The 12160-nt window shown below is 60.3% G+C and overlaps 1 protein-coding gene across 1 annotated transcript in view; it reads right to left on the reverse strand.

Annotated features, from left to right (window-relative positions):
• The window catches only part of CUX2 (cut like homeobox 2), a 67093-nt gene that overhangs the window by 1736 nt on the left and 53197 nt on the right, over positions 1 to 12160 (reverse strand). Inside the window, exons 3-18 of the mRNA XM_074159456.1 lie at positions 9911 to 10048; positions 9592 to 9718; positions 8679 to 8755; positions 8529 to 8595; positions 8232 to 8280; positions 7386 to 7490; positions 6659 to 6850; positions 6495 to 6553; positions 6113 to 6369; positions 5244 to 5870; positions 4195 to 4296; positions 2580 to 3355; positions 1960 to 2119; positions 1152 to 1421; positions 725 to 913; positions 344 to 617 (exon numbers count right to left, since the gene is read on the reverse strand). Coding sequence (XP_074015557.1) covers positions 344 to 617; positions 725 to 913; positions 1152 to 1421; positions 1960 to 2119; positions 2580 to 3355; positions 4195 to 4296; positions 5244 to 5870; positions 6113 to 6369; positions 6495 to 6553; positions 6659 to 6850; positions 7386 to 7490; positions 8232 to 8280; positions 8529 to 8595; positions 8679 to 8755; positions 9592 to 9718; positions 9911 to 10048 — 3469 coding nt within the window. The remainder of the gene's footprint in view (positions 1 to 343; positions 618 to 724; positions 914 to 1151; positions 1422 to 1959; positions 2120 to 2579; positions 3356 to 4194; positions 4297 to 5243; positions 5871 to 6112; positions 6370 to 6494; positions 6554 to 6658; positions 6851 to 7385; positions 7491 to 8231; positions 8281 to 8528; positions 8596 to 8678; positions 8756 to 9591; positions 9719 to 9910; positions 10049 to 12160) is intronic.

A 12160-nucleotide genomic window follows, 5' to 3' on the forward strand; every position in this document is an offset into this window, starting at 1 on the left:
GTGCTCCAGGAGCCTCCATAAGGCTTTCCGCCACCCATCGTGGAGCTCCTGCTCAGTGGCAGGTGGTGTACCGCACCAGCGAGCAGGTGGACGTGAGCATGCTAACCTCTTTAGATGCTCAAGATGACTTGCTCAAGGTGTTTGACATCTCTTGATCACCCACCAGTCAGGGCACATGCAGCACTTCAGCTGCAATCCTGCACCTGGAGATCTCCAGTGACCACGCATGGGTCTGCACCTTCCCGGTCTAGGCAAGAGGGACTGGGAGGGCTGGCACAGGAACAGTGACACCACCTTGGTGGCACGGCACCATGAGATGCCCAAAGTCTGGGAGCGCCCGTACCTGTAGTTGTGGAACCAGTTGATGACGGTATTGGTCTTGAGGTTGAGCTGGAAGGAGAGCAGCTCGATGGTCTGCTGGGAGGGGTAGGGCTCCAGCTGGTAGGCTTTCTTCAGGGCTTCCTTCTCCTCTGGGGCCAGCACCACCCGTGGCTTCTTGATCTGGAGGAGGCTGAGGTCCTGCGGTTGCAGGCTGGGGCTGGCGCACTCGGAGCGGGCACTGGGAGACTCGCTGTCCGAGCCGGCGCTCATCAGCCCGTACCGACGTTTCAGGTAGGCTGCAGGAGAGGAGACCCAGCTGCGCACCGCTCGCCCCCCAGCCTGGGGAGCCCCTCCTTGGCCAGCACCCTGGACCCAGGGGGGGCTGCATCGCCCTGACCCTCACCTTTCTTCTCCAGCTTCTTCATGTCGCGCAGCTTCTCCACGTTGTGGGGGTCGTTGAGCCAGAGCTGCATGCGGACGAAGGGCTCCCTCCCCTTCAGGCTCAGCTTGTGCCATGGCTTGGGCCTGGAGAGGAGATCGGACACCGAGCCCTGCGTCAGGCCCAGGATGCTCTCCCCAAACAGCCGCTGGCCTGGCGGAGGAGAAGCAGAGGTGGTTAGAGCAGGGCAGAGCAGCAGGGCAGGTGCTACAGTCCCCCCACAGAGCAGATATACCCGGTTTCCCAGCCAGCATCCTCCCCAGCACGCCAGGACCCCCCCAAGCACCCACAGAGAACCAAGGGGGGTCTGCGGCTAAGGGAATTGGGGTGATGCATCCATGCAGCCTCACCAGCAGCTCCCGAAAAAACGGGGCACGGAAAAGGTCCGCACCTAAATTGTTGTCCGTTAAGACCTCCTTGACCTTCTTGGTGATGGAGTAGGTGTCTAGCTCAGGGGACATGGCCACGATCTCCTGGATGCCCACGGGTCCTTGGCTGTTGGAGTAGGTCTTCCCACCAATTGCAGGCGTCGACCGGCTCTCAGGCTGCTGGTTTTCTTTGCTGCTCTCCAAGGCCAGGGTGAGGGGTTCCTGGCAGCTCTTCTCATGCTCCGTGGGGCTGGGGGGCGGTGAGGGGGATGGCTGGGGCTCCGCCGGGCTGGCTGTGTGACACCGGGGGAGAGGGGTCACCAGGGATGGCAGGAGGGGAGAGTAGCGGGGACACAGTGGGAGCGGGAAGGTTATTTTGGGGATGCCCGCGGCTCTGCCCTCCAGAGAGGGGGGATGCCAGCCGAGTTTTTCCAGTAGCTACGGCAAAGTGGGAGGAGCTGATGGAATAGTAGAGAGAAAACGCCACTAATTTAAAAAAACCAAACAGTTACTTCTTTATGCCAGGCACAAAGCCAAGGATTTTTGTTGTGGTTTTCCTTTTTTTGTTTTTTAAACTAGATGACTTCCAGTATCTGTCTCTACAAAATAACATTTGAGGATCTAACAGCCCCAAATCGTCTAAGCGACTAATTAAGGGGGTTCAAAATGAGTTGGATGCATCAGAGGAGAGGGGGATGAAAGGGGCTTCCCAGGATCGGGGTACGGGTGGGGGTGCTGGGGGTGGCAGGTCCCCCCAGTGCTGGGGTTGGGGTAGGATACAAGGGATGGATGCAGAAGCCCCAGGGACACAGGGACAGCAGTGGCACTTACCCTGGGAGGGTGTTGGCTGCTGGCTGATGCCTTGGCCCAGCTGGTCGGTCAGCCAGAGCTGCATACGGATGAAGGGCTCCCGACCCTTCTGCGTCAGCTTGCTCCATGGCTTGGGCCGTGACAGCATGTCGCTCACACTGCCTTGGGACAGCCCCAGCACCTAGGTACCGGGCAGGCATCACCACCAGGGCCAGGGCACACTCCCCCCAGTGCCAGGCTACTGCCTGCCCTCCATCCCCACGTCGAGGGAGGGGAAGCAGGTTGCCCCCGCTGCCGCACTCAAGGCCCCATGGCACATCTGGACCCCTTGACTCCAACCGCAGGGTGCTGGGACCACGGTGGGTCCCCCTGTATACCCAGTGGGCTGGGAGGACGGTCCCCACAGGGCTCTGTGCAGGGGACAGGGTGTTCCTGGTGGGATATGGCACCAACCAGTTGGTGGTGGCCACTGGGAGACTGCTTGGGGTTGGGTCAGACTCTGAGGACTCAGCATCCTCCCAGGAGAAACCCACTAGGGAGAGTGGGGACCCTGGAGGGAGCTGGCAGAGGCCGCCAATGAGCCCCGGGCTCTGGGTCGTGGAGCAGAGGGGACACCAAACCCCCCTTCTCCAGGCTGGTACCTTCTCTCCAAAGATCCTCTGGCAGATGCCGTTCTTGGCCAACTTCTCCTTGACCTGCCGGGTCAGTTCCAGTGTGTCCACCTCCCTGTACATGTACATCTCATACTGCTCTGGCGTCAGCGGTGGCACAGTGGGCTTCAGGGTCCGTGGCACATAGGCAGGGTAGTAGGAGAGACGGCCACCGGCTGCTGGCTCCGTGCCGGCTCCCTCCGCCTTCACCTCCGTCAGCCGGTGGGGCTCATCGTCCACCAGCGGCAGCTCGTCCTCGTTGGTGCCGCCCTCGCTGGGCTCACCCCGCGGCCAGCCCCGGCCATTGGCCATGCTGGAGTAGCTTGAGGAGGAGGAGGAGAGCGAAGGCGAGACGGAGGTGTAGGGTCGGCTGAGCAGGCTCCGCTCCGACGCCCAGTGCTGGTCGAAGTAGGAGCCGGCATCACCTATCTCCGACTTCACCTTCCGGATGATGCTCTGGACGAAGGCGGCAGGCGAGAGGACGGCCAGGGGGGTCTGCGGGGGGCCGGGGCTGGCCCCGCTCCCCTCCTCCTGCTTGACGTAGGTCGGGACGATGTTCTGGCTGACGGTGGCCAGCGTGGAGCGCTCAGCGGGCGGCGTGTCCCCGGGGCGCCCGCTGCCCCCTGACTCCATCTCCAGCAGCGCCTGCTGCTGTGCCTGCATCTCCCGCCGCGCCTGCTCCAGGATGCTCTTGATGGCATCCTCCGAGCTGCTGCCACCCGCCCCGTTGGCCACTGCCTGAGACGTCGACGGCGTTTTGGGTTCCCCTGCAAAGAAAAGGGGTGAGGGGAGCCCCAAGGCGCAGCATGCATCATTTTACCATGTGCCCATGATTCAAAATGGTAGGAAAAAAGGGATTTTAGCCCAGTCTGCTTCAGAGCACTCGCCATTAGGCAGACGGCCCGCGAGAGTGCAGATCAGAAGAAGGACCAGCAGCACCCAGAAAGCAATAGCTGTGACACCCCCAGCTCTAAACAGGCTTCTTTTTTGACGACTGCAAAATAAATCCCATTACCAACGATGGCAATAGACAAACATGTTTGTTTTCCCTGTCCGTCTTTCCACTGTTCCTGTCTAATTTAATTCTCCGGGATTCTGCTTTCTCAGCAGACTACCTGTTTTAATGTATTTCATTTCTTGTAATTGACTGCGAGCACAGCTGCTTTAATGATTCCTCGTGCCAGATGGATCGTGCGTCCTCATTTAATCATCTGTTTTGGGGCAGGGGGGAGGAAAGGGTAGATCCAAAGTTTCTGAAAGCCCAGGTACAAACACCGCTGCACAGGGAGTTTTTTGTCCCTAACAGCATTTACCAGAATTTCTTCCTATCGTGCCCCAAATCTCTGTGGATGTCAGCGGGAGAAATGCCAAGTAAAGACCATTTCAGTCCAGCCACAGGGTTAGCCTGCTGCCCACCCTGCCCAGGATCATGCCTCGGGAGCCGGGCTTGGCAGGGGCTGGCTAAAGTTTCCTCGGGGAGGCAGAGACAGTGGGTTTTGTCAGTGTTTGGTGCCATGGGACCCGCAGCCACGCAGCACCCAACCGCTGGCACCCCCCTAGGTGCTGCCCAGAGTGGGGGCTCAGCCACCCACACACCGGCACCTACCTCCCTTCTGCGACTCGATCTCCTTCTTCGCCTGCTCCAGGATGCTTTTGATGGCGTCGTCAGAGCCAGTCTCTGGCGTCCTGATCCGCGGTGTGATGCTACCTGATCAAAGAGGCAGGATAACAGCTTTGTCACCAGTGCTGGTTTTACAAGCTCCGCTTGTATGTCAGGAAGTATTTACTGCTCCTCGTGTTCAGTTATTTTTAGGGATGCTGGTTTTAAGACAAATGTCACTCCCGATTAGTCGCTAGACGGAGTGCGGGGAGCCCCAGTAGCCCCCACTGCCAGCTCTTGCCTCCGGCACGGCGTCTCCTGTCCACCTTGCTTGCCCCATCCAAGGGCACCTGCTCCCCACTGATGCTCAGGGTGCTGAGAGGAGACATGGGCACGGGGGACCACAGCCCCCATCCCTGGCATCATGCCCTCCTGCAGGAGAAGGTTTAATGCTGAATTGAATCCAGGGGATAAATCAGAGCCCCCCAGCTTGAAACACAAGCAGATGCATGGACCAGCATCACCTCATCCCCATGCCACCACAGGGACATGAGTGACCGGCCACCACTTCTGCCACCACTGAGATGGGGCCGGGAACTGCTGTTCCCGGAGCTGTGCATGCAGGAGGCAGGGTGTTATCGACACCGCACCGAGGTCCCGCAGCATTAAGACTTCATTATTTTAACGAAATATTCCCGAGCACATTGATTCATACGCCACGGAACAGCCTAATGAATAATTAAATGGCACTTGTCAGAATAAATGAGTAAAGCACGTCCAGGGATGCAGCTTCTACGATGGGTTGTTGTTAATCACTACCATTTCCCATGGCTCCAGCCCACCCCGGGGGGACCATGAGGGACAATCCCCGAGTGCCACTGGTGACTCTGCGTGGCATCATCACTTGCCTGTGTCGTTGGCACACTGGGGGCTGGAGGGCATCCCCACCATGGCATCCTGGGGTGCTGCCGGGGTGCATCGGGAGGGGATCCCATGGCACCACTTGCAGCATCCCAGGGCAGGACCTGTTGGCCGGGGCCACCCCAACCACTCACCTCTCTGGCGCACCTGGATAGTCCTCAGGGCCAGCACGTTCTGCTCGTCGGAGAGGAACTGCTTCATCTTGATGAACGGCTCCTTGCCCTTCACCGTCAGCTTGCGCCAGGGCTTGGGCCGGGCCAGGATCTCGCTGACGGAGCCCTGCGACAGCCCCAGCACGTAATGCCCGAAGACCCGCTGCCCGATGTTGTGCTTCAGCAGCTGCTCCTTCACCTGGAAGGCGATTTCGGCCGTGTCCAGCTGCTCCTCGTCGGCAGAGCTGCCGGCGCTGCCTTCGGACGGCTCGCCGGGTGGGCTGGCGGCCGGCACTGTGCTGGGGGGCACGGTGCCGCTTTTGGCCCCAAAGAAGGCGGAGGAGAAGGGTGGTCCCCCTCCAGTGCTCTCGCTTTTGTAGGCAGGCGGTGGGAGGTGGGGGGTCTTGGGGTCTCCCGAAAGACGCTCGCCCCCTGGGAAGGGGGACAGTGAGAAAGTCCGGGGGCCGTCGGGAGCCAGGCCGGGGCCGGGCAGAGGTGGGAGGGGAGTGGGGGAGGCAGGTTCGTCGGCTGGGGCGTGCTGGGGGGACGGGTACGGCTGCTCCATGCCCAGCGAATCCTTCCCCGACTCGTCTTCGGAGTGATCCTCCTCTAGAGATGAACGAGAGGGAGACGCACTAGAGTCCCCCCAGCCGTTGGCCCCGGCACAGCCTCACAGCAAAGCATCTCTGCCTCAGTTTCCCCAGGTGGCATCCCACCCCTTGTCCATCCCCCATCCCCGCTGCTGGCCCTGGGCTCCTTCCCACAGCTGGGGCAGGATCCGGCCTTGCTGCCTACATTCCCAGGGATGCTCCCAGTGGGATCAGGGATGCCACGGGACCTGGGGACCCTACCAGTGCTGGCCAGCAGGCTGGGCTTCTCCAGCAGGTACTTCTGCGAGGGGTAGAAAGCCTCCTTCCCCAGCAGCAGGGCCTCCTCCGCCTTCGATATGCTCTGCAAGGAGCCAAGCTGAGATGGGAAAGGGCGGCGGAGCCACCGGCGGCAGGGCTGGCACGCACACCCCGGCCCGGCCAGCGTGTCGGCACGGACCATGGCACTTGCCTGGGGAAGGCTGCAGCTGGCAGAGGCCACCTTCATCGCCTTCAGGATGCTGGGAGGGAGACAAGGGGGGTGACTCGGCGGGTTACGGCTGCTGAAGTGTGCCGTGGGTGCCGGCGGCACCCGGCCGGCCGGGGGACAGGCAGGCAGCAGGCACGGATGCAGGTCGAGCCATACCTCAGCTCTGTTTTGATCTCCTCGTAGTCCGCCTGTGCCTGCAGCTTCTCCTCCAGCTTCTGTGGAGAAGAGAGAGGGGAGTCCTCGCAGCCGGCTCCCGGTGCACACCCGGCACATCCAGACCCGTACCCACCCCCCTCCCCAGCAAGCCCCCATGGATGCACCTCAATGGCTTCGTTCTTGGCAGCCAGCTGCCCCTCCAGCTCGGCGATCTGGTTGGCAGAGGACTCCTCCAGCTCCTGCAGCGAGCTCTGGAGGTGCTGGACGTCCTTCAGGAGCCGCAGGATCTCCCGGTCCTTGGCAGCCAGAGCCGCCTCCAGCCTCGACCCTGAGCACATGGAATAGTTCACTTTGTCCTGCCAGGAGAGGGGACACGGTCAGTCCCAGCCGCCCGACGTGGGGACAAGGGCCACCCTCCCCGTCTGATGCATCCCCACGGGGAGCAGGTGAGCCCAGGACTCAGCCCTGTGGGACGGGGACCCAGGGTGACACAGCCCTGGGGAGGGACGGACCTTTCCTCTGCCCTTAAAGGTCTCCCAGGTACATCTCAGTGCTATGGGGGTGCACGTCCCCCCTCCCCATAGGAGGCTGGGGCTGCAGGTAGGGCATGGCCAACGCTACCACCCCATGGCAGAAAAATGTCTCAGGCATGGGCATTTCAGGCTTGCTCCCAAACATGGTGGGTGCAATGTAAATGGGGTGCTCCCGTATGCGATGGGGTGCTCCTGAGCACAATGGGATGTTCCTAAACATGCTAGGGTGCTCCTGGCTGCTATGGGGTGCTCCTAGCTATGATGGGGTGCTCCCAAGTGCAATGGGATGCTCCTGGCTGTGACAGATGCTCCTGGCCACGATGGGGTGGTGCTGGCCATGATGGGGGGATGCCCTCACCCCGGCAGCGCCCGGCGGGGAGCAGCAGGCCAGGCGGAGGGAGCTGTTGACGGCCGCCAGTTGCTCCCGCAAACTCTCCACCTCCCTCTGCGCCGCCTCCGCTCGCTGCAAGAGAGCAGAAAGCGCCTCAGGCCGGGCACCCACAGCTCATCCCACCCCACACAGGGCAGAGCAGGGCCCCAGTACCTGCTCCAACCCATGCCTCTCCTCAGCATCCTGCTCCCACCACCATCACCATAAGCCCCACCATGTATTTCAGCTCCCCACATCATAACATGGCTCCCAGTCCCCATCTCAGGGCACCAGCAGCACACCACCAGGACACTGCCTTTTTCTACCCAAACGGCCGTATTTACATGCAATTTGCTCTTTAAGCCTCTTTCATTATCCACGGACATTTATTTGTACCTGCATTTTCAGAATTCAATAAAACTAATGAATAGGGATGGATAAGACCAGAAGCAATTGCGTCAGAAACCAACACCAGGCTGGTGTGGGTCGTGCCCTGAAACAGCTGGCAGAGGCTGGAGGTGACAAATGCCAGCTCCAGCAGCCAAAGCAGAGCCCGGTGGGAGCCCAGACACACCAGTGACCCCCAACATGGGGCAGGGGGTCCCACCGGGATGGTTTGAAGGAGCCACTGGGTGAAGGAAACCAGAGCCTCACTTTGTAGGGCTTCCCAGTTCTGGACTCTGGCCACCTCTACCATTTTTGGGCACAGACATCCAGGCCATGCAGATGCTTGGGGTGCTGTGGTGGGTACAGTGGATCGGGGGCCACTGAGCGTGGCAGAAAGGGAGCAGGGTACGTGCCCTGCGCTAGCTGGAAAATCAGCTCCCGGCTCACCTGGTTGGCTTTTTCAAGGTTCGTCATGATCATGGCTACTTCATCTGCCCTGCGACGAGAAAGCAAGAGGCGTCAGCCGGCGCGGAGGGACAGACATAGCCCTCCATGGCTGGCAAGGGCTCCTGCCTTAGGTTTAGGGAGCCCCCATGACTTGGGATGCTGCTATGGTCACTTAAAGCATCTCAGCTCCTCAAGCCATTTAGCAGCACGGTGGGAATGTCCCGGCACTGCTGCAGGCTGCTCGGCTCAGCCTTGGGCACGGCAACAGCCTACGACCGGGCATCGCCGGTGACTTACTTGGACGCGGCTTCCTCATCGTATTTACACCGCAGCTCCAGCAGCTCCGTCTGGGTGGCCTTCAGCGCTGGGAGGCGGAAAAGGAGGGTGAGACATGGGATGGAGACTTGGCCCCACCATGGCTAGCGGCCCCTGCCCCGGCCCCCCTACCTGCGTGCAGCACTTTGATCTTCTCCTCTGCCTCCCCGAGCCGAGAGGCCAAAGTGACCTGTGCTTCCTGCAGCCCCCTGGCGAGAGACGGGCATCAGTGACGTGCCGGTGGCACCGTGGCCATCCCAATCCCCGAGACACCCTCGCTGCATCCCCGTCACCCAGTGACGATGGATGGTGACCCGCTGGTGGATGCCAGGACGTGTTCAAGCCATGTTACCCCCTGATCTTAAGGGGTTTATTGCCCCAGGTGTAAAAAATCCACTTTGGGCTGAAAATAGTCCCGATCCCTGTGGCTGAAACCCCTCTGACGGGGGTGGAGATGGCAGCCCACCCCCACCTGTAGTTAATTGGAGGGGGGGAAGCAATCAAGGAAAAGTTATTCTGCATTATTTATAGCCTGCACTTGCCAGGAACTTACTCGCAGAGATCTGCAATTTAGGGTTTAAAGATTCCTCATTTGTTTCCCGGTGCAGCGTGTTAAGGAATAACAATGAAGGCAGCGGGAAAGCCGGGAGCCTCCAAATTAAAAGGCCATTTAATGAGGTTCATCTGCTGACCTGGATTTAACCCATTTGTCCGAGCAAAGCCACGTGCCAAGGAGATGGCACAAGAGGCCAGTAGGAGGGACATTCCCTGGCTCTGCCCGCACCCGACGCTGCCCTAAAACCACCTGGGAGAGGGGACGGATGGACAGATGGATGCTCGGAGCACCTGGGACCATGTATCAAGTTTCCAGGCTGGATGCATCCACTCTCAACCCGGAGAGCAAAGGAGGCGCAAAGGGAAGGAGGAGAGGGAAGGACAGAGGGACACCCCTGTGCAGGAGCGGGGACAGAGTTGTGTGTCCCCCCAGCACTGTGGAATGACCCCAGCTGCAGGGTGTGAAGCCCCATCCGTGGTACTCACGTACTTTTGCTTTTCTGCCTCATTTCTCTGCAGCAAGGTTTCTGCGCACAGCGCTTTGCCCTCGATGCCGGAGAGCGGGGGCTCGGCCGCTGCCGTGAGCCCGGCCGCCGGCGACGTCCCCTCTCTGCGCTCTGCGGGGGGACACGTATCACACAGCCGCACAGGGGACAGCAGCGGTGGCCACCGGGGACCACAGGCCAGGGGACAGGTCCTGGCCTCAAGACCCCCTGTGTCCTGGGGTTGCTCTGATGCACGTGGGGGGACCCGGCTGGGGACCACTGCTGCCACGCTCGTCCGACGGGGCGGCCAGTGCCGGGGGGTACCTTTGGTGCCGACACGCTCCGGGTGCTTCTTCCAGGGGTGGCTGAGGTCCTTCAAGGGGGTGGTTTCAGGCTCGAGGCGCTGGAGCTGCTGCAGCCGGTCCTCCAGGCTCCGGGCCGCCTCCAGCACAGGAGCGGGATCTGTAGGACAGGGGATGTGGCGGTGAGGGGCAGGGATGCCCACCACCGGCCCTCTCCCACCTCCCCGGGTGCCCACCTCCTTCACCACCCACCCCAGGGGCAGCATCCCTCCGCACTCCACTTAAAACCAGCGTGGAGGCCCTCCTGGCCCCGGTCCTACACTTTCCATCACCAGCCTGGAGGGACCAGCAGGGCTGCGTGGGGGCATCACCTCCCCAAGCAAGCCGGTGGCACCCGCGGCACCGGTGGCCCCGGTGCCGCCAGCACTGGCCCGTTTGGGCACAGACAATGGCGGTTTGTGCCGAGGTAAGCAGGTGCATTCAGAGCCGTCCGTCTTCCCTCTGTCAGCATTACACCATCATTAGCTAGTGTCTGCTCAGCAGGGTGTGCCATTATGTCTCCCAGGGCTGATGTAATTATACATTGACATAATTAACCCAGCAAGCCCATTAAGCAGGCCAGCTAAAAATTCATCTATAATTATTTGTTGTGTGCATGCTAATGAGTCCATCTGCACTGCCATTGTACAACATGAACAAATTAATTTACAAGTCTGGATTTTTTAATAAGTTCAAGAAAATGCCTCCTATTGAGCCAGGTTAATATAGGTTTGGTTTTTTGTTTTTTGTTTTTTTTTTTTTTTAGAAAAGAAGAGGAAAGAAAATAGATTTGAATTCTCCAGGGTCAAAAAGTTAGACAAACAGGGAAGTGGGACGGAACCGGGCACACTACTGTACGGCACGGACACGTGGCACGCATCCAAGGGTGAAAAATAATAATGGTGATGGGAAAAAAAATCAAGTAACTGGCTGCCTCCACTCGGAATGGGACACAGAATAGGTCTTCTGCTGAGTGAGTCCCTGGCTGAGATGGCAGCGGTGCAGGATGAAGGGGGCCCGGCACTACCATGGGATTTGGGGTGATCTGGGGCTGTGCCGGCACAGCCCAACCGCAGCACCGGGTGTCTTTGGGGTGAACCTGCCCAAAAGACACAGGATTTGGCCTGTGATCCTCGCAGCAAGCACCCGGCGTGGATGCTCCTTGCAATTGAGTGAAGCTGCCCACCACATGGCTTCCCCGCAGGACCAGCGACTGCCGGACCCCGTACGCTGACGCTGACAGCCCCCAGAGCATCCTTCTCCATGGGGAAAATCCCTCCTTCTTTCTGCTGGATGTCACAGAGACCCCACAGACAGTTTTGTGCCCCGAGCTTGGCTATGGGGACCCTGCCAGAGGGGGTTGCTGAGCCCTGCCAGCGTGCTGCCGGCTTTGGCACTGAATCGGTGGCTCGGCTCCAGCTGGGACCCTCCCAGGCTGCTCACAGCATCCTTCAGCTCGGCATCCTTCAGGCTGACCCCCCATCCAAGGAGCATGCCATCGAAGGACGTCACAGCGATGCAGCATGGTCCCGAACTGGACTGGATGCTCTCACAGCCATTAATAATACCCGTAAATACATGAGCTGAGATAACGATATGGCTAATTAAACCCTGCGCTCCAGGGCCCCAGCTCACAGGCTGCGGGGGCCAAGGTCCCCCCCACGCTCCCCAGGCCCTGGGGGTGTTGGCAGGAGGCTCTGTGCCAGCCTGCGAGCTGCCTCCGCAGGGATAAATGCTGGGGCAGGCCCTGTCCGACCCACGCTGGCAACTCCTCTCGCCTCTGTGATGAGAAATAATATGGGAGGAACTGGCCCGAGCGATAAAGCTCCAGGGATTTTCCTCGGGTCAGCATTTTCCCTCCCACGAGCTGCAGTCCTGCTGCTGAAATAGAGCTGGGGTGATCCCCCAGTGCGCTGTTCTCCATTTGGAGCCTATATCCTGGGATGAAGTGGTTGGGAGCAGAGGTTTCAGAGGGGAAAAGTGCAAGCGGCGCTCCGTCTCCGCTTCCAGTATCAGCTGGGGCAGCGCCGATGCAAAACGCCCGGCTGGATTAATTACATTGTGCTAATACCACACTGTCCAGCCGCTGGGGAAGGGCTGTCCCTGGCTGCGGGGCTGGCGCTGCCACCGCATGCGAGATGTTCGGATGCACCAAGGGGCCCCTGGGACCAGGCGCCAAGCTCACGCCAAGCTCACACCAAGCTCACGCCAAGCTCACGCCAAGCTCGCACTG

The sequence above is a fragment of the Numenius arquata genome, chromosome 16 (genome assembly GCF_964106895.1).
Source record: "Numenius arquata chromosome 16, bNumArq3.hap1.1, whole genome shotgun sequence".
Classification (NCBI taxonomy): Eukaryota; Metazoa; Chordata; class Aves; order Charadriiformes; family Scolopacidae; genus Numenius; species Numenius arquata.